Source organism: Phlebotomus papatasi, chromosome 2 (assembly GCF_024763615.1).
Source record: "Phlebotomus papatasi isolate M1 chromosome 2, Ppap_2.1, whole genome shotgun sequence".
Classification (NCBI taxonomy): Eukaryota; Metazoa; Arthropoda; class Insecta; order Diptera; family Psychodidae; genus Phlebotomus; species Phlebotomus papatasi.
The window spans coordinates 19,835,922-19,852,905 of record NC_077223.1 but is presented as its reverse complement, the minus strand read 5'-3'; the positions used below and the strand labels follow the sequence as shown (position 1 = coordinate 19,852,905).

At 33.6% G+C, this 16,984-nt stretch overlaps 1 protein-coding gene across 7 annotated transcripts in view; it reads right to left on the bottom strand.

Annotated features, from left to right (window-relative positions):
• LOC129802985 (uncharacterized) overlaps positions 1–16,984 on the bottom strand; it is a 101,357-nt gene that overhangs the window by 11,231 nt on the left and 73,142 nt on the right. For all 7 annotated transcript variants that reach the window (XM_055849253.1, XM_055849259.1, XM_055849256.1 and 4 more), the window contains exons 10-11: positions 1,194–1,726; positions 915–1,065 (exon numbers count right to left, since the gene is read on the bottom strand). In XM_055849253.1, coding sequence (XP_055705228.1) covers positions 915–1,065; positions 1,194–1,726 — 684 coding nt within the window. The remainder of the gene's footprint in view (positions 1–914; positions 1,066–1,193; positions 1,727–16,984) is intronic.

The window sequence follows — 16,984 nt, the reverse complement described above, 5'->3', positions numbered from 1 at the left end:
GATAAATTGGTGTCAAAACAGTGACCCTTTCAAAGGATCATCGGTGACCCTTTCATTTTTACTAGTATAGACTAGGAATGCTAACCGAAAACTGGATCAACTGTGACGGAAAAATAACTCTTTCCAGAGCTTTCGACTCAACAGTGTATGCTGTATTGGTCGTACGCCGTTGTTCTTTTTCAAGCTAGTACTTATAGAAACTGGACAAATTTCAAATTCCCCAACAGAAAATTTGATCTTAACAAGAAAACCATTATGCAAATTCTGAGCTATCAATATGCAAACAAAGACAGACAACAGAAGCCTCCTAGAATAAGATTAGCAATTTTTGTTCATTTCATTTCAGACCCAATGAATTAAATCTCGAGCCGAAACCTATGGAAAGAGTTGTTTTTCCCTCAGAGTCGATCCAAACACTTCAATGATATCTAATTGCACAACATCATATAAAAAAATAACTGACTGAAGAAAGGAATGCATGGAAATTCCTGCACTGAGAAAAAAACGGGTGCGATTAACTTATTTTCCTCAGAACTTTAACACTTTTTAGGTGTAAAAATATATCAACTTTTTTTTATGTTAATTTTACACCTTTTCAGGGGTAAAAATAACATGAAAAAGGGTAACTTTAACATCTAATACATCTAAAAAGGATGTAATATTTACACCGATTTCGGATCAATAATGCAGGGTAAAATTAACATTTCCGGAATGTTATTTTAACTTTTTCGGATTTCTCTCAGTGGTATAAATTTTTACGTCTGAGTGAAAAACTTTATTATAAATGATAGAATTTAGAAGAAGAATATGCTAATTGAAAGTGTCCACTTTTCTTTTATAGATCGTTAGGAAAATTTCTCTCAGTGTGTCTGTTGAACTTGAACAATAAAAGCAATAGAATAGTAAATTCTTACCTGGAGGAAGGCCCGGAATAGCCCCGAATGAAGTGTAGGCTTCAATTGGAAATGCACCAGCTGGATGGGTCAACCTCTCATCCGGTCGATATGGCTGAAAACCACTCCTGGCCAATGCCAAATCTGGCTGTATGCTACTCAAACGTGCCATCTGCAAGCACAAATAATGGCAATGCATTAATATCAAATGCAAATTGCATCAAGTGCAAAATTCATTTGAAAAAGGTGGGAAAATGAGGGGAGTGGAATGCAGAATTGGGAAGCAAATTGTACTGATACCTTTTCAGGTGGTGGTGATGATGTCCTCTTCTTGACACCTCGATCATCTGCAACCACCGATTGTCTGACATCGGACGTGTGTGTCTGATTTGAGCTGCCACGCCCATCTCCTGTCACCCTGCCATCGTGCGTTCCACTTCGTTGCACCGTCGTCATAAGTGATGTCGCACCACTGTTTACACCTCGAACGGCATCACTGCTGAGATTTCCACCGGCGCCACTGGCTGGATTGGCTCCACTTGCACCACCACCACCAGCAGACACCCCACCACCCCCACCACCGCCCCCAACCGGAGTTGTCCCCCCATCCTCATCCTTGATGTCAGCCTGCTTCGCCAAGTTGCGCAGCGCCGATGCAAAGGGTCCACGGCCACTGGTGGCGGGATTCTGAGCCACGCCGGACACACTCCCGGCTCCCGGTGGCAAGTGATTGGACACGTGATTTGACAACTGTGCCGCACTCTGATGCAAATGTGGCGATGATGGGATTGGTGGTGCTGGACTTGGTCTCTTCTGACCTGGTTTTGGTTGAACTGCAAAGAAGAGTTTTATTGTAAACTGTGTAAATTATCGCCGCATTTCTTGCTTTCCTGAAAAGTCAATATTGTGATCACCCGCTCAGTTTTCAACTTTTCATGACCAATTTACTCATAATTTACCAAAAAAAAATAGAAGTAGCTAAAAACCAAACAAAAATTATCCGGATACTGCAAATATTTCTTTTTACTTTGCAGTTTATTTGTAATTTATATTTAGGGGAGAGTGGTCTGCCTTTGAATGCGGCAGCCTTTGAATATTGTAATTTTTTTTCATTTTTCCTTAAAGCATAAATTCTTTTCTATTAACTATTAGATAGTTGATGTTTCAAACTGAAAATTGTCAAATTCAATGGCGTTTTCTTATAAATTTTCAAGTGAAAAGCAGTGCTTCAGAAAAATTAAAAAAATGTTGTTGTATAATGACTTTTGACTACAGTGGTGGTTTTATTGAGTGCATTAGGGTTCATGCTAATCAATTATGGGCCGTTTAATGTTACAGCCCTAATATTCTCAGTGAAAAATTAAGATTCAAAGGCTGCCTCAACCACATTCAAAGGCAGACCATGCAGGCTGCCTTTGAATATATCGACATCACATTTTCAAGTTCCTCACCAGGAAAAACTGAGGACTTGCGGGTCCTAAATGGGGTAAGCATAGAAGCTTAATGAACAAGAGAATTTTTTGGTGTAGTGCAAAGTAAAATTCATGTTGTAGTTTACTCTGAAAAAGATCTCAAATTTTGAACATCATTTTTCGTTCAAAGGCAGACCATTTTTCCCTACATCTCAAATTAGGGAAAGTGTGCCAAATTTCGGCCACTTTGAGTGTAATTTCGGCCATGGAAATAAGTTAATTAAAATTATGTATGTTATCTTCGAATAACTAGTCAATGAATTCATTTTGCTTTTAACACTTGGAAGGACCCTAGTGGCAGCCGCTACCAATTTTGTTTTCAATTTATTTTTTATAGTGAAGAATATATCATTTCACCTAGAGGCCTGATTGAATGCGTGCAGAATTTATCTGGCTATTTTTTCGTTATTAAATTTTTAATAAAAATTAAATATTAATGTAAAAAACTGCACTCGGAAGGACCAAGTGGCAGTTGCTGCCATATGCATTTTATATGGGAGTTTGACGTTCTGCAGATGTAATTTTCTTGATTATTAGTGTATAAAAGACTTAAAAGAACAAATTGAAAGTGTTTTTGCAAATTATTGAGAAGAATTATGGGAAATATTGAATTGGGAAATATGAATCATTATGGGAATTATTCAATTTTTCTCTTATTTCCCAAAGCTCAAAATCCATTTTGTTAAGCGAAGTTAATAGAAATTAGTTAATAGTATTAACTATTGTTAAAAAAGTAGAATTTTTGCTTTGGAAAATAAGAGAAAAATTGAAACATTCAAAGGCTGCCGCATTCAAAGGCAGACCACTTTCCCTTACTCCATGATTCTGATAAAGATGAAAACATCGAATGGTTAAAAATCTTTAGATACAGTACCCAAGGAGATGAAATTTCTGATTCAGACACCAGAAAAGAACTGACTAAAGCTCCGAATGTTTAAATATAAGTAAAAATATCAAAATATTATGTAAAATTCGATAAATGGCAGCGGCTGCCACTTGGTCCTTCCGTGGCACTTTTAGTTAGGGTTCTACGAAGTGTTAAAGAATTCTGACGTTTCTGCCTACAAGGATAGGGGAAATTTTCTTTAAAAAGGCATTTTTTAAAGAAATTTCTACTAGTGTGTAGAGGCCCTAAATATTAAACTCGTTCCGCTTGACGTTTTGAAATTTTCTATCCGTTTTGTCACAAAAGATAGTCAGAAAAAAGGTGCCCGGTATTTCACTCAAAGTGGCCGGAATACTACCCAAAGCAATGTTCATATTATTATTAATTTTTCAATATTTTAGAAAGTGATTTAAAGAAAACAAAGCTGATAAACTAGTTTTCAAGGTTCTACACAACCTTTCCGAAAAGGAAGTAACAGAAAATATCAATATGAATTTAAAATATTGCATTTCAAACTTAGGACTTCGGTGCTTATATTCAACTATGCCGAAATTTGGCACACTTACCCTAAGCTTTCTTATTACATTAAAAATGCTAATAAATTCTATTGTATTGCCGAACATTTTTCAAATATTTGAAAACTGTTTGGATTTTGTTAGAGTTGTTGATAATCTCACAAATAGGCACTTCATTTAAATATACGAATACAGTATAAAGGGGAGCACATAAATTTATGTTAAATTGTTTATGAAACTTTTTGAGTGAGCAGTATAACTTTTTTAGTTAGAGTTTTCAAAGTAATGGTATATCAAGAGGCGCGAACTTAAATTAAAACTTTTTAAAGGCACACTGAATGTGAGAAATCTAATTGAAATGAAAAAAAAACAGATAGGGGAAAGCGTGTTACCTTCGGACGATTTATTTTTCTTTTTGTTATTATTGGCCCATTACAATATTATGTTTTAATAGGTAGTCCAATGCCTCAAATTTTCAGAAAAGACCTAGAGGAAAGTAATCTCCCTTCGAACGTTCATGCCTTCGAATAATGTGAATTTTCTTTTATTTTTCCTAAGAGTACACATTTCTCTTAAATATTAGTTAGCTTATTATCAATTATTGATAATAATGTAATAATTATCTAAGCGTGATAATTATGTGTGAACTTTGCAGTTTTACCCAAATATTTTATTTAAAATTATTACGAGCTGTTTAAATAATAATAAAATTAAAAAAAAATTGTTTTATATATAGGGTAAATGTCCTAATTCAAAACCATTTCCAGACGCTTTAACTTTGACAGAAGATTCAAAACATTAAGTTCATATTTTTTCTGAAGAGAATTACATAAATTTGCTCCTTGACTCTTCTAGAATGTAACTGTTTAGCGAAAATTCTTTAGATAGGGGAAAGTACTCTCCCTTCGTACGTTTTCTAAGAGACTTACACATTTTTATTAAATATTAGTTGGCTTATCATCAATTGTTTATAATTCCTTGATAATTTAATGTAAGTCTCTTACGAAAAACAAAAGAAATTCACATTATTCGGAGGCATGAACGTTCGAAGAGAGAGCACTTTCCCCTAATTTTTGAAAACTTCTTAAATACAAGAAAAATACGCGAGCGTAAAATGCTTCTATTGGAAACATATTAATCCAAATGGAGACAAGGGAAATTTTCTAATTGGAGAAAAACAGTGTAAGTGAAACCGCGACGAAAGGCTTCCAAAACCTTGTTGAGTTGCTCTTGAGCGCAGGATTTGTTCTTAATCCTGGTCTTTTCTCCTTTCCCATCTAAAACAATAAGAAAATATCTCCAAAAAAAATTATATTTCCAGGGTTTCCTATTAAAGCATTTGCAGACACTTCAGAAAAACCCTTTTTGTTCACGAAATAGGTAGTTATTTCATTTGAAAACTTCACGTACCGTTAACAATAAAGATTAGCACTTAATTTAACTAAAATTATCAAGAAATATGTCATAAATCTTTAACAAAACGAATAAAGAACAGTCAACTTATTGTGTTTTTCATTGGAAAACATGGTCGATCGATGAAAAATTCGATGGTGAAAAGGTACACTTTTAATTTTTCTAAGAAATTAACAAATTAAAATTTGTGAATATGAATGGATTTTCGCTTCATTTGGAGCAAAATTAACTAAATAATGAAACTGTGGTATAGAAAATATATAAATATAATAATTTAGTACTGTATTTATAATGAAAACAATTACGTTTCCATTTGGAGTAGCGAACAATTTCCATTTAGAGCAGCTTTTCAATTAGCTTAATTTACCCTATATATAGAAACCTATATATAGGGTATATACCCTATATATAGGCTATATACCCTATAGGGTATATAGGGGTACCCTATATATTTTTTTAGGAACCTATAGGTTCCTAAAAAAAATAACAAAACCTTGTTTTAAGCATCTATGGGTGTAAACATAAGTAGATTTTGATTCTCCAATAGTGTCTTGAATAAAAGGTAAATGGAACTCTATTTGCACAAAAACTCGTTGAAGTTCGAAGAAGTCAATATCAATTTCGAATTTTCATACGAAATTTTCGAACAAGGCGGGGAAAATTTATGAAATATTGCACTAAAAAGCTGGCAAAAGAGTTACTCAGTGATTATATAATGGGACAAGAATAATAAGCGTCGTTGTCCTGTTTTTTTCCCTCACAACAATGTGAAGAATATGATGTGAATATGTTTTAAAAATTTCCCATGCGAATGAGCGAGATGACTAGATCTAGATTTAATTCACTCTCATTAAAATGTCAAAAACATGTTTACAAAACAAAACTTATTGTGCGTTGGGCATTATTCTGCGACACACAATAACTTTTGTTTTGTAAACACGTTTTAGACATTACTATGAGGGAGAACGAAATCTAGATGTAGTTATTTTGCTTATTCTCACAGGTAATGTCGAAAGCACATTTACAAATCAAAATTTATTGTATGCTAGACATTATACATATTTTCAAAAAGATTTTTACAAAATAAAGGGACAGATAATCCTAACCGGCTTATGTAGGTGAGATTCTTAACGTGAGCTAACTCGGAGTGCATGCAAATTCGATTTAGAGCTGAAGTTGGGAGACGCCATTCAGTCATCTTGAATCAAATTCGTGAAATTATACAAATTTTGTATTTAAACCAAAATATCAAGGATTTGGATGAACTGACAGAAAAGTGTTATATGGGTGAAATGTAGACCAGAATGTTCTCTATAATTTTCCCATAGAACATGATCTCATCGATTACTCAGAAGCCAAGATAATCGAGGTTTTTTGTTTCTTAACTCGTTTTTTCATCCAGAGTGCCCCAAGTAGTCATTTGTTGAACTTCAACTATATCAAAGAATTGTTGTATTCTGTGGGATTTTCCATTTAAAACCCTATTTTAAGTGTCTTGGTGGAGTAGAGGCAGTCAAATTGGCATCTGAGTGATTTCAAAGCGTTATTATTGGAAAAATCAATTTTTTCACACTTAAACGGCAAAATCGGAGTGATAGCGTAGTCTGAGCGGAAAATGATGTATGGACGAAATGTAGAGACAAATGTCCTCTACAATTATGTCGAAGTAATCATCAAAATCGGTTCAGCGACAGTCGAGATAATTGAGGTTATGTGATATTGAAATTGATTTTTCGACTGTGGCGCCCCTGGTGTTGGTCCCGCGAAGTTCAAATATTCTAGAAAGTTGTAGCATTTGGTGAGATCTTTCGTTTAAGCCCTCATTCATCAAAATCGGTCACATAGAACCGGAGATATGATTTTTTGAATTTCGTGAACTTTGACCCCTCATATCTCCGGTTCTATTGAAACCACAGCGCACATACGCACCATTTTGGAAACGTCCTAGACTGGACTACAACATACTAAAATTTGATTAACTTGCACAATGCCGTTTTTGAGAAAAATGTCTTTGAATTTCGATGAATTTTGACGTTATCACAGCGCCACCTGTGGTGATTTTTTGAACTTCCATCTGAAAGTGCTCATCGAGACGAAACCAAAAAGGTAAAATTTATGTCGATATGTTAATTAGAACCGGAGATAGAGGCCGGTCAATGTTCGAACTTTGACCCCTTATAGCTCGGGTCAGGGGTTATGGATCGACTTAAGGTTTTTTTTGTTTGATAGGTATAATCAACGGCTACAACATACTAAAATTTCAGCCCGATCGCATAAGGAATTTTTGAGTTATTTAACTTTTAAGATTTAAAAATTTTCTTTTTAAAAAAAGCGCCCCTAGCGGTGGTTTTATGAACTTGCGATGTTAGAAGAGGAAGTGGCATTTCACGAGAGCTTTCCAAAAAGTCCTCATTTTTTAAATTCTGACAATTAGAACCGGAGTTATGGCCATTTTAAGAAATTTTTTTTGGACCCTTATAGCTCGGGTCAGGGGGGTCGGGGGACCTTAAGTTTGGTATTGATGGAAAGCTCTAAGGCCCAGCTATAACATACTAAAATTTGAGCCCGATCGATGCCATAGGGGCGGAGCTATTGAGAAAACAAAAAAAGGGGGGTCTTCAAAATGGCGGAAGGAGGGGTGGGGGGTGGGGGGTCAATGCACCAAGTTGCAATTTTCATGCGATATATAACCTTTGCCGAAAACCGCAAGTCGATATCTTTTTTAGTTTAGGAGCTATTAAGCTCCAAAGAGCGGCCGGCCGGCCGGGAACGTAACTTAGCCCCCCATATATTCGTGATCAGGAAGTGGCGAAACACATTTTGGCCAAGTTTGAGCGCGATCGGAGGACATGAAATTTTGTTAGGATTATAGTAGGTGAGATTGTTAAGAATCTCACCTAATATTGTTATGTACCAGTCAATTTGTACAGTACGACTCCGAGAAATTGACTCTATTCTAAAAATTTTAAACATCGTGAAAAAATGTATAAAATACCAGGTTTATTGTCAAACTTTTAAACTACTTTTGTTAAGTAAGAACCTGAGACAATTTTTAACGAGTGTAATAGTAACTTCTGTTGATTCTATCGGAGTCGAACTGTATATGATTTTCGAGGAGTATTTTAATTACAAAATTTTCACATAACCCTTCGAAATAGTTAATTAACAAATAGGAGTAAATTCAAGAAATTTTGTCTAATCATTAGTTTTTCATGTGCTCAGGATACTAATAGAAAGTTTTTCATGATGTAACCTAATACTCTGAAAAAACATTAATTATAGCATCACTAAAAGTTCTAAGTAGAGGAGATTATCACAACTCAGAGGATATTTGCCTATCTTTTACAATTCTCAGACATACAAATGTTTTCTCTCACTTTCTCTCTCCTTCATAATATTCTTTTGCACAACATTCCCCATACTGGACCCCTACTGATAGTCTCTTCAAATTGAGAGAAAACCACCCACTAAATACGACATAACACTGTGACGATAAAAACTCATGTATAACAGAGGGAAAAGAAATAACATGACCAAATAGCTGAGTTATCATTTGGGGGAAGCTCCATGGCCGTAAAGTGTGCAAATATCGTAAAATAAGAAAATAACGATTATCTCTACTTCACCATTCCACCCTCCTTTGCTACTCGCCCACAATATTCGTCTCCTCTCAATATATACCCAATGAAACATATCTATATATAAACAGTATTAGAGTGAACACATTACCAAATAGCTGTAGAGAAACATAACGTATATACATAAATACACAAGAGAGAGCCCCCTGGGACTTGAGGGTTGAGGTGATATTATCCATGTTGATACACAACCAACATCGAGGAGTCAAATACATCCGGAAAGGAGGAAACGACAGAAGAAAAAGGCGAAAAAACGTGATGATGGTACGAGGAGGTAAATAGAGTATATACCAATGTGCCAACGGAAAGATGAGTCGTAAAATCGTGAAATGTGACCACAGCTGTCAAATTCATATCCATCATATATATGTTACACACAATTCACAAGGATGCTCTCACATATTTACACAAAACTTATTTTATCTCCTCAACCAACAACAACAACGACAAAAAGGATCACAAAATTTAGGATGATAACATCAGAAAAATAATTTAAGCATCCCAATAATGTAAGAATCTTAACGCTAATTCTTAAAAGTTTGTCAAAAGTTTTTTTTTTTTTAATATAATAAAATATGAAAAAAATGTTGAATCGGCAAAGGAACATCCTTTTGACAAACTTTAAACGAAGACTGAAATACAATAAAACTTACAAAAACTGTTAACTTTTTCCGCCGCGTGAGGGCACTGTTATCAATCACAAGAGGCGGTGAGAACTGTTCTCAATTATTAGTTCTCAAGCCCTTATAGTCTCTACACACTAAGAAAAATTATGCCCATATTGAAGAGTTTTTCCTACACAAGCGTACAGCGGTGTTCAGACTAAAGGTTTAAATTGATTCCAGTTCCCGAAGGTCTCAAAATTGTAAATAGCAACCAATTTTATTGCTTTTTTTCAAAATTCAGCATGACATTTACCCTTTAATAATCCAATCCTAATTTAAATTATTCCAAAAAATCTTGATTGTTAAAAAATAGATCAGTTAAACCATATGGTTAATGCGGGTTTCAGACCTAAGGCTTAGCCATATAGCTTAAATTCTCTAACAGCTGAATGTTGAATCGAAGTATAAAGATAATTCTAGGATGATCCACCGTTTTCTAATGTTTGAACGAGAAATAGAATAAATTTAAACAGTGGATTAACGTTTAAGCCAAAAATTAGACCCCCGATTTCGGAGGTATAATTTTTGGCTTAAAGATGGAATAAACCTGTCCACATCTATCCGTATTCTTCTCGAAAATACTGTGAAATGATACCAAATTGATATAATCTGCACTTTAGTGGACTTAATGAAAAGAAATAAGGCTCTCACTCTATTTACAGCTTCTAAAAAAGCCAATTTTGCCTGAAATCAAAAGAAACATCCACCATATATGCAACTTCAATGAGTCGCCACTGAAGTATGAGTCGCGGGAATCGCGCTTTTTTGCACTCAGAAAACATGCACATTCTTTCACATCCACAATATTGATTCCTATTTTATTTTAAAGAATTTTTAGCAAGTCTGGTGGTTCAAGATTACCAAATAACGAGGAAAAGCCGTGGAATCTTGCTAAATCGAACGAAAACATTGACGAATTGACATTTTCTGGCATGCCAGAAAAGCCAAAATAATGGGGTTGCCGTATGACAAAAACAGCTTACGCCAAAGCACTATTCCTCGTTTCTGCATACGAAAAAATATTTAAACCTAGCTTAATTTTAACTCTAGATTAACGCTAATCTGAGGTTCAACTGAAGTTATTCTTCGTTTCAACATTCAGCTGTAATATTTTATCAGTCAAGATTTTTTGGAAAAATTTGACTTAGAATTGGAGTATTAATGTCAAATTACCAATTAGATTTTGAAAAATCAATAAAAGCCGTTTGCTTTTTAAGGTTTTGAGACCTTTGGGAACTGGGCTAAACCTTTAGTCTGAAGACGCTCTAAGGGTCTCGACAGACCTGAGGATTAGCCGAGAGACGGCTTAGCGTAATTATATTAGAAATAATCGTCAAACTACATTTCTATCATTTTCTACTAAGTCGTCTCTCGGCTTAAGTCGTAAGTGTGTCTAGGGCATAAGTCTCAGGTCTCAAGCCCGTATAGGGAATTTGTTTAAATATGGACATAAATTCGTCTAGTGTCTAAAGGCCATTAGTCAGGGGTTTTTAACTGAATAAAAGTCCATCGAAAATTTCCTTAATCCCTGACTTTTCTTAGTGTTCACAACTCTTATACAAATTTTCAAAATTTCATGGTTTTAGCTTAATGAAAATATTAATTTCAGTAAAAACACAAACCGGTTTTATACATTCATAGATTTTGAATGAGAAAATCTCCTTGCAAAATAACAATATGGTGTTGAATATCGACACTTATGCTATAAAATTGTATCCTCTATGAAACTCAATAAAACAATCTCAACACATTTGTCGGAAAATTCATTTAATGCGCATGCCATTGAGCTATTTGAGAGGACTTTTGTATGAAAATGCTGTATATACTATGATTATATTTGATACATCAGGATCTACTAGCTCTCTTTTATGCACGCCATTAGCATACACTGTAAAAGAAAAGTGTAAACAGTGATGAATATTTGTTTACTTTTGTATGAAAACTATTATGCCCAACGCACAATAACTTTTGTTTAGTAAATATATTTTTGACATTTCAATGAGAATGAGTGAGATCTAGATCTAGTCATCTCGCTCATTCTTATGGGAAATTTTGAAAACATGTTTACAAACAAGTTATTCTGCGCTAGTCATTATTCTACCTTTCTACCAAAAATATATGTCATCAACAAAATTGTAAATTATTAAATATGATTGGTAATTTGCATAAAATGAATGCCAAACGCACAATAAATTTTGTTTTGTAAACACATTTTTGAAACTTCTTAAAAGAGTGAGCGAGAAAACTAGATCTATATTTCATTCATGAAATGTCAAAACCATTTTTAGAAAACACAATTTATTGCGCGTTGGGCATAATGGCCAGATCAATTTTTGTAAACATCTTAAAAATTGCGCAATATGGCCAACGCACAATAACTTTTGTTTTGTAAACATATTCGACACAGGCTATGACGGTGAGTGAGATGAATAGATATAAAAATTATTCTCTGTCGCAGAATAGTGTCCAGCGCACAATACCTTTTGTTTATGTAAATATGTTTTCAAAATTTACGATCAGAATGAGCGAGATAACTAGATCTAGATCTCATTCATTCACATTGAAATGTCAATAACATGTTTACAAAACAAAAGTTATTGTGCGCTGGTCATAACTCCTTGCACACCGTATTTTTGTTTTGTAAACATGGTTTAGATATTTCAATGAGAGTGAATGCAATGTAGATCTAGTTATCTCGCTCATTCTTATGAACAGTTTCAAAAGCCTGTTTTCAAAACAAAAACTATTGTGTACCACACATAATGCCTGGCACACAATAACTTTTGTTTTGTAAACATATTTTTGACATTTCAATGAGAGTAAGTGAGCTCTTGATCAAGTCATCTCGCTCCCTCTCATAGGAAATTTTGAAAACATGTTTACAAACAAAAGTTATCGTGCGTTGGGCATAATGCCCAACGCACAATAATTTTTGTTTAGTAAACATGTTTTTGACATTTCAATAAGAGTGAGTGAGATCTAGATCTAGTCATCTCGCTCACTCTCATAGGAAATTTTGAAAACATGTTTACAAACAAAAGTTATTGTGCGCTGGTCATAATGACCAACGCAGAATAACTTTTGTTTGTAAACATGTTTAAAAGTTTGATATGAGAGAGAGCGAGATGGCTAGATCTACATTTAATTCACTCGCATTTAAATGTCAAAAACATGTTTACAAAACAAAAGTTATTGTTCGTTTCACGTAAGAATGTAAAAAGTGAGCAATTCTTGTATAAACTTTTTCCAAAAGAATGTACTTTTCGTGTAAATTAACACAAAAAATATATAATAGTGTTAAAAATTGTGTAACACTCAGTATTTTTCTAACCGTGTACAGTAACTCTGAATTGCATGCTACTGAGTATTTTGGGGTAAGTTTTGGAGTATAATTGAAATTTATAGCTGTCTGAAGTAGCGTTTCATTTTCCCAACAATTAAATAAGCACGAATTAAATTTCACACTTTGCGAAAATTGCTATAGAAATGTGAACTAGTCATGTTTAATGCTAATTATCTTTTTATTGTTTAAATTACATGACAACACTGATAAATAAAATAGGGAAGTTTGAGAAATAGAAAAATGATTTACTGATATAGTGATTTATGTTTCCAAAACCAATCACACTTATAAATCACACAAGATATTGGTCAATAGATGTCAATTCATAGCATTCATTATTTGATAAATTATTGAGTGACAAAATACATGCGGCATGTCTCACCACCCCCTTTTGCGCATTTATACAACATTTAAGTGGTACATAGGGATGGAGTCTAGGGGGTATCATCAAAGTTAAACATATGTAATTTGTTAGATAAATTCTCACCACAAATTGGTATTGGTGCGTGAATGTTTGGTAATCCTCTTGGTATCCATTCCATCATTATTCACATGAATTAATTTAACATCAAATATTTGAATAGCATTGAATTATTGCATTGAGTGTCAATTTCACTTTTGTCTCCCATATATATAATTACTATATATATGGATATATATATTATATTATTTCACTTTCTCTTTCCACCAAAAATTTAATCAATAAACCACAATTTAAGCATTTTAGCGGATTGTTTCCTCACTATTGAATTTCCTTTTTGATATAAAATGCATTAGCAGATAGTAGAAATCAAAAAAAAGCCAGCACAGTCATGTGTGATGATGCTCACTACATTTCTTACAGACAATTTTTCGAAGACATGCCACAGAAGTGTGGTCTTAACATTGACAGCTCTAGCAATTTCCAATTCTAATGCAAATTTTCGGAAAGCTATAAAAACATTTTCTTATATGAATCTTAAGTATTTCTCAAGTTTTTTTTTTGTTGGATATTTAGGCATATATTTGTATTTCTTTCAAGAAATTTTTGGAAGAAACACACCAAGAGCATAACTTGACCAATGACAACTTTATCAAAATCCTTATCAAGTAAAATTTATAATGCATAGATAGTTAACTCGTTATATTTGATAAAATATTGCATATTGCAGATCATAAAATAGATTTTGCTCCTCAGAATCTTGCAGTCCATTCGATAAAGCCTACACTTCTTTTGAAAAGGAGTTCTCTTGCACAATTTTTAGTCTGCGATTTCTTAAAAAAAATTAAACTATTCGTCATAAATTTGCCACAGAAATTCAACTCTTTCCTAACATTCACCATAACATTTGTAAAACCATTATAAAAAATATAGGGTGAAAGGAACACCTATTGGCACCTTAAGAACTCGTGTCAGGACTTATTGCCACCCTACTCTGTACCATTTGGAATACGAAATTCGAACACTTATCATTATCGAAAAACGCAGATTAATGAAAAAACGTCATATTAGTCATAGTGTCAATAAGGGTTCCCTGTCGAAGAGGTGTTCCTTCGGCCCTATCCCAATATGATTAATAATAACCATAACTACCATAAATCAAGGTAATACCTATATTGAGCATGTATTTTAGTTAGAGACCCTTTTGTCAAAAAAAAGTAAAAAAAAAAAGAAAAGAAAATTCTAAATATGGTTTAAACACCTCGACACATTTCTTGCATGCGATTTTTGGGAGACATATTGCATAAATATGGTCTAAACTCCGGCAACTCTAGCAATTTTTTTTTTGTTTCGATCCAAAAAGTCTGGAGTAAAAAAACTATTTTTATTTAATTAATTGTTTTTTCTCTAATTACCAAAATAAAAATTAAGTAGTACACTACTGTTATTAATTCAGAACACGTGTGTAATTAATTTCCAAGGCGTTTTGTAGAAAATAAATTTACAGCAGATGTCCAATTACTCACGAAAAAAACAACACTTTTGAAGTTCCCTCATGAAATATTGAATTAATACTTTTACATACGTTAATATTAAATATACATTAAGTGTGTAATTATAACATATAGAGAGAAAACTCAAATTTAATTGAGGGTTTCCCATCACTAATAGCTAGATATATATAATATTGAGTAAACGAGGAAAAAAGTAACTTTAAATTAATCGAAAAAATATGGGGTTGAAAATGACAAATATTGAATGAAGAGAAAGGGATATTCAAGAGTTTTCAATATTTCATTAAAATACACAAAAACCACAAATACTACACAAATTAAACTTATATATTCAATTATAAATAAATATTTAGATAAGAGCAATCAACAATTTCTGGCTGCTAAATTTTCTCCCTCAAAAATTGAGTCAAATATTGAGTATATTACAATATTTTGAAATTAATATTTGCAGTATTTCTTCAACAAACAAAGTATATCCATCCAATATTTGTCTGTCTGACAGAGAATATTGCAAAAGAATATTCATCATTTATTAAAATATGTGATTATTCATGTACTATATACTATATTTCTTTCTTTCTCCCAAATCTTGCGCAATTGTGGAAAATTCAATAAGTGAAGAAACACAAAAGAATTCAGCATAAAACTCAAGTGCGCACCCCCAAAGAATCGATTCTGCAATATTTTCTTAATCACATACTCAACACTCTTTTTAGTCTCTTCTCTTTAGCACAATTTTTCACATCATTTCCCACACAATTTTCCTTTATTCCCACAATATACTTTACTCTTTTTTTTTTATTAATCTATTTTTATCCCATCACAATTTGCCACTCAAACCACAAAATTCAATTCTCCACCATCTTTCACAGTCGTCTGTAATGTATATCCCAGAGGATTTTTTTCCTGCCCAACTAACGTGCTAAATCCTTTCTTGAGCACTTATCACACAATTAGCTGCACATTTCCCTCGTCATGGTTAAATGTGCCAATGAGCAAATCTCATGGTGTTTTACCCAAAAGGCAATTAATTTTTTTTTTGTAATAATACTTGGTGAAAACATGAGAATTCTTTCAAGAGAGAGAAAGAGTCTACATATAAAATATCAATAATAAAACGCCTAAATACTATTCTTTCACCACAATCACCAACTTTCTCCAACAACCAAGAAAAGCAGACTGTCTGCGGGTCCTTTTCCCACTCAAATACATCCCCCTCTCTCTCTGAATTGTATACAGATGACGACTTCCCCACATGCAACATCCTGTATGCCAGAAAGGGTCAGGATATGGCAATCTGTCTCACATTCTAGGACGCATGTTTTTCCATGTTTTAACCCTCAATGAACCTGACATATTTCTCCTGTTTTTCATGTATCCCCTTCACACCCTGCCATCTTCCTTCAGGCCTCTCTAGACCATCATCTTTTGCAGCACACGCGCACAAATATCTCACCATTCATCCCCCTTTTGAATTAATATGCTAACGGTTGCCGCTGATGTTAAGGGGTCAACCACAAAATCTGCAGTTATACAATTTTCTCTTTCTACTTTGCAAAAAAAGTCAATACTAGAATAAAATGACTAAGAAAGATGAATAAAAACAGTTAGCTGAGACATATACCATTCAGTTATGTTTTATTCATATTGGCTTTAAACAGAAGTAGATTTTGATTCTCCAATAGTGTCTTGGATGAAAGGTAAATGAAACTCTATTTGCACAAAAAGTCGTTGAAGTTCGAAGAATTGAAATTCAATTTCGAATTTTCATACTAAACTTTCGAACAAGGTGGGGAAAATTTATCAAATATCACACTAAAAAGCTGGCAAAAGAGTTACTCAGTGATTATAGAGTGATTAAATATTGGGGTAAGAACAGTAAACGTCGTTGTTCTGTTTTTTTCCTCACAAAATGTGAAGATTGTCACATTTTGACACTTGAGTACTTCGAAATTCGAACAGGATGTACCTCAGCCACCTTGCGGAAATATCAAGAAGTAAGAAAGTCTCTTTTTTGTATCTTCAAATAGATTTTCGAATTTTTCAAGATCTACTTCTGTACGGAAAGATTTGAGATTTTGATCACTCGGAATTTCGATCTATTTGCTCCGCTTTTTGAAATTCAAAAAGTGGGAGAGACTTATGTCTTTTGAGAAAGAAAAGGAAACGAATTTTGATTTCATGAAACTATACCGATCTAAAAGGTATATCCCTTTGGGTACTC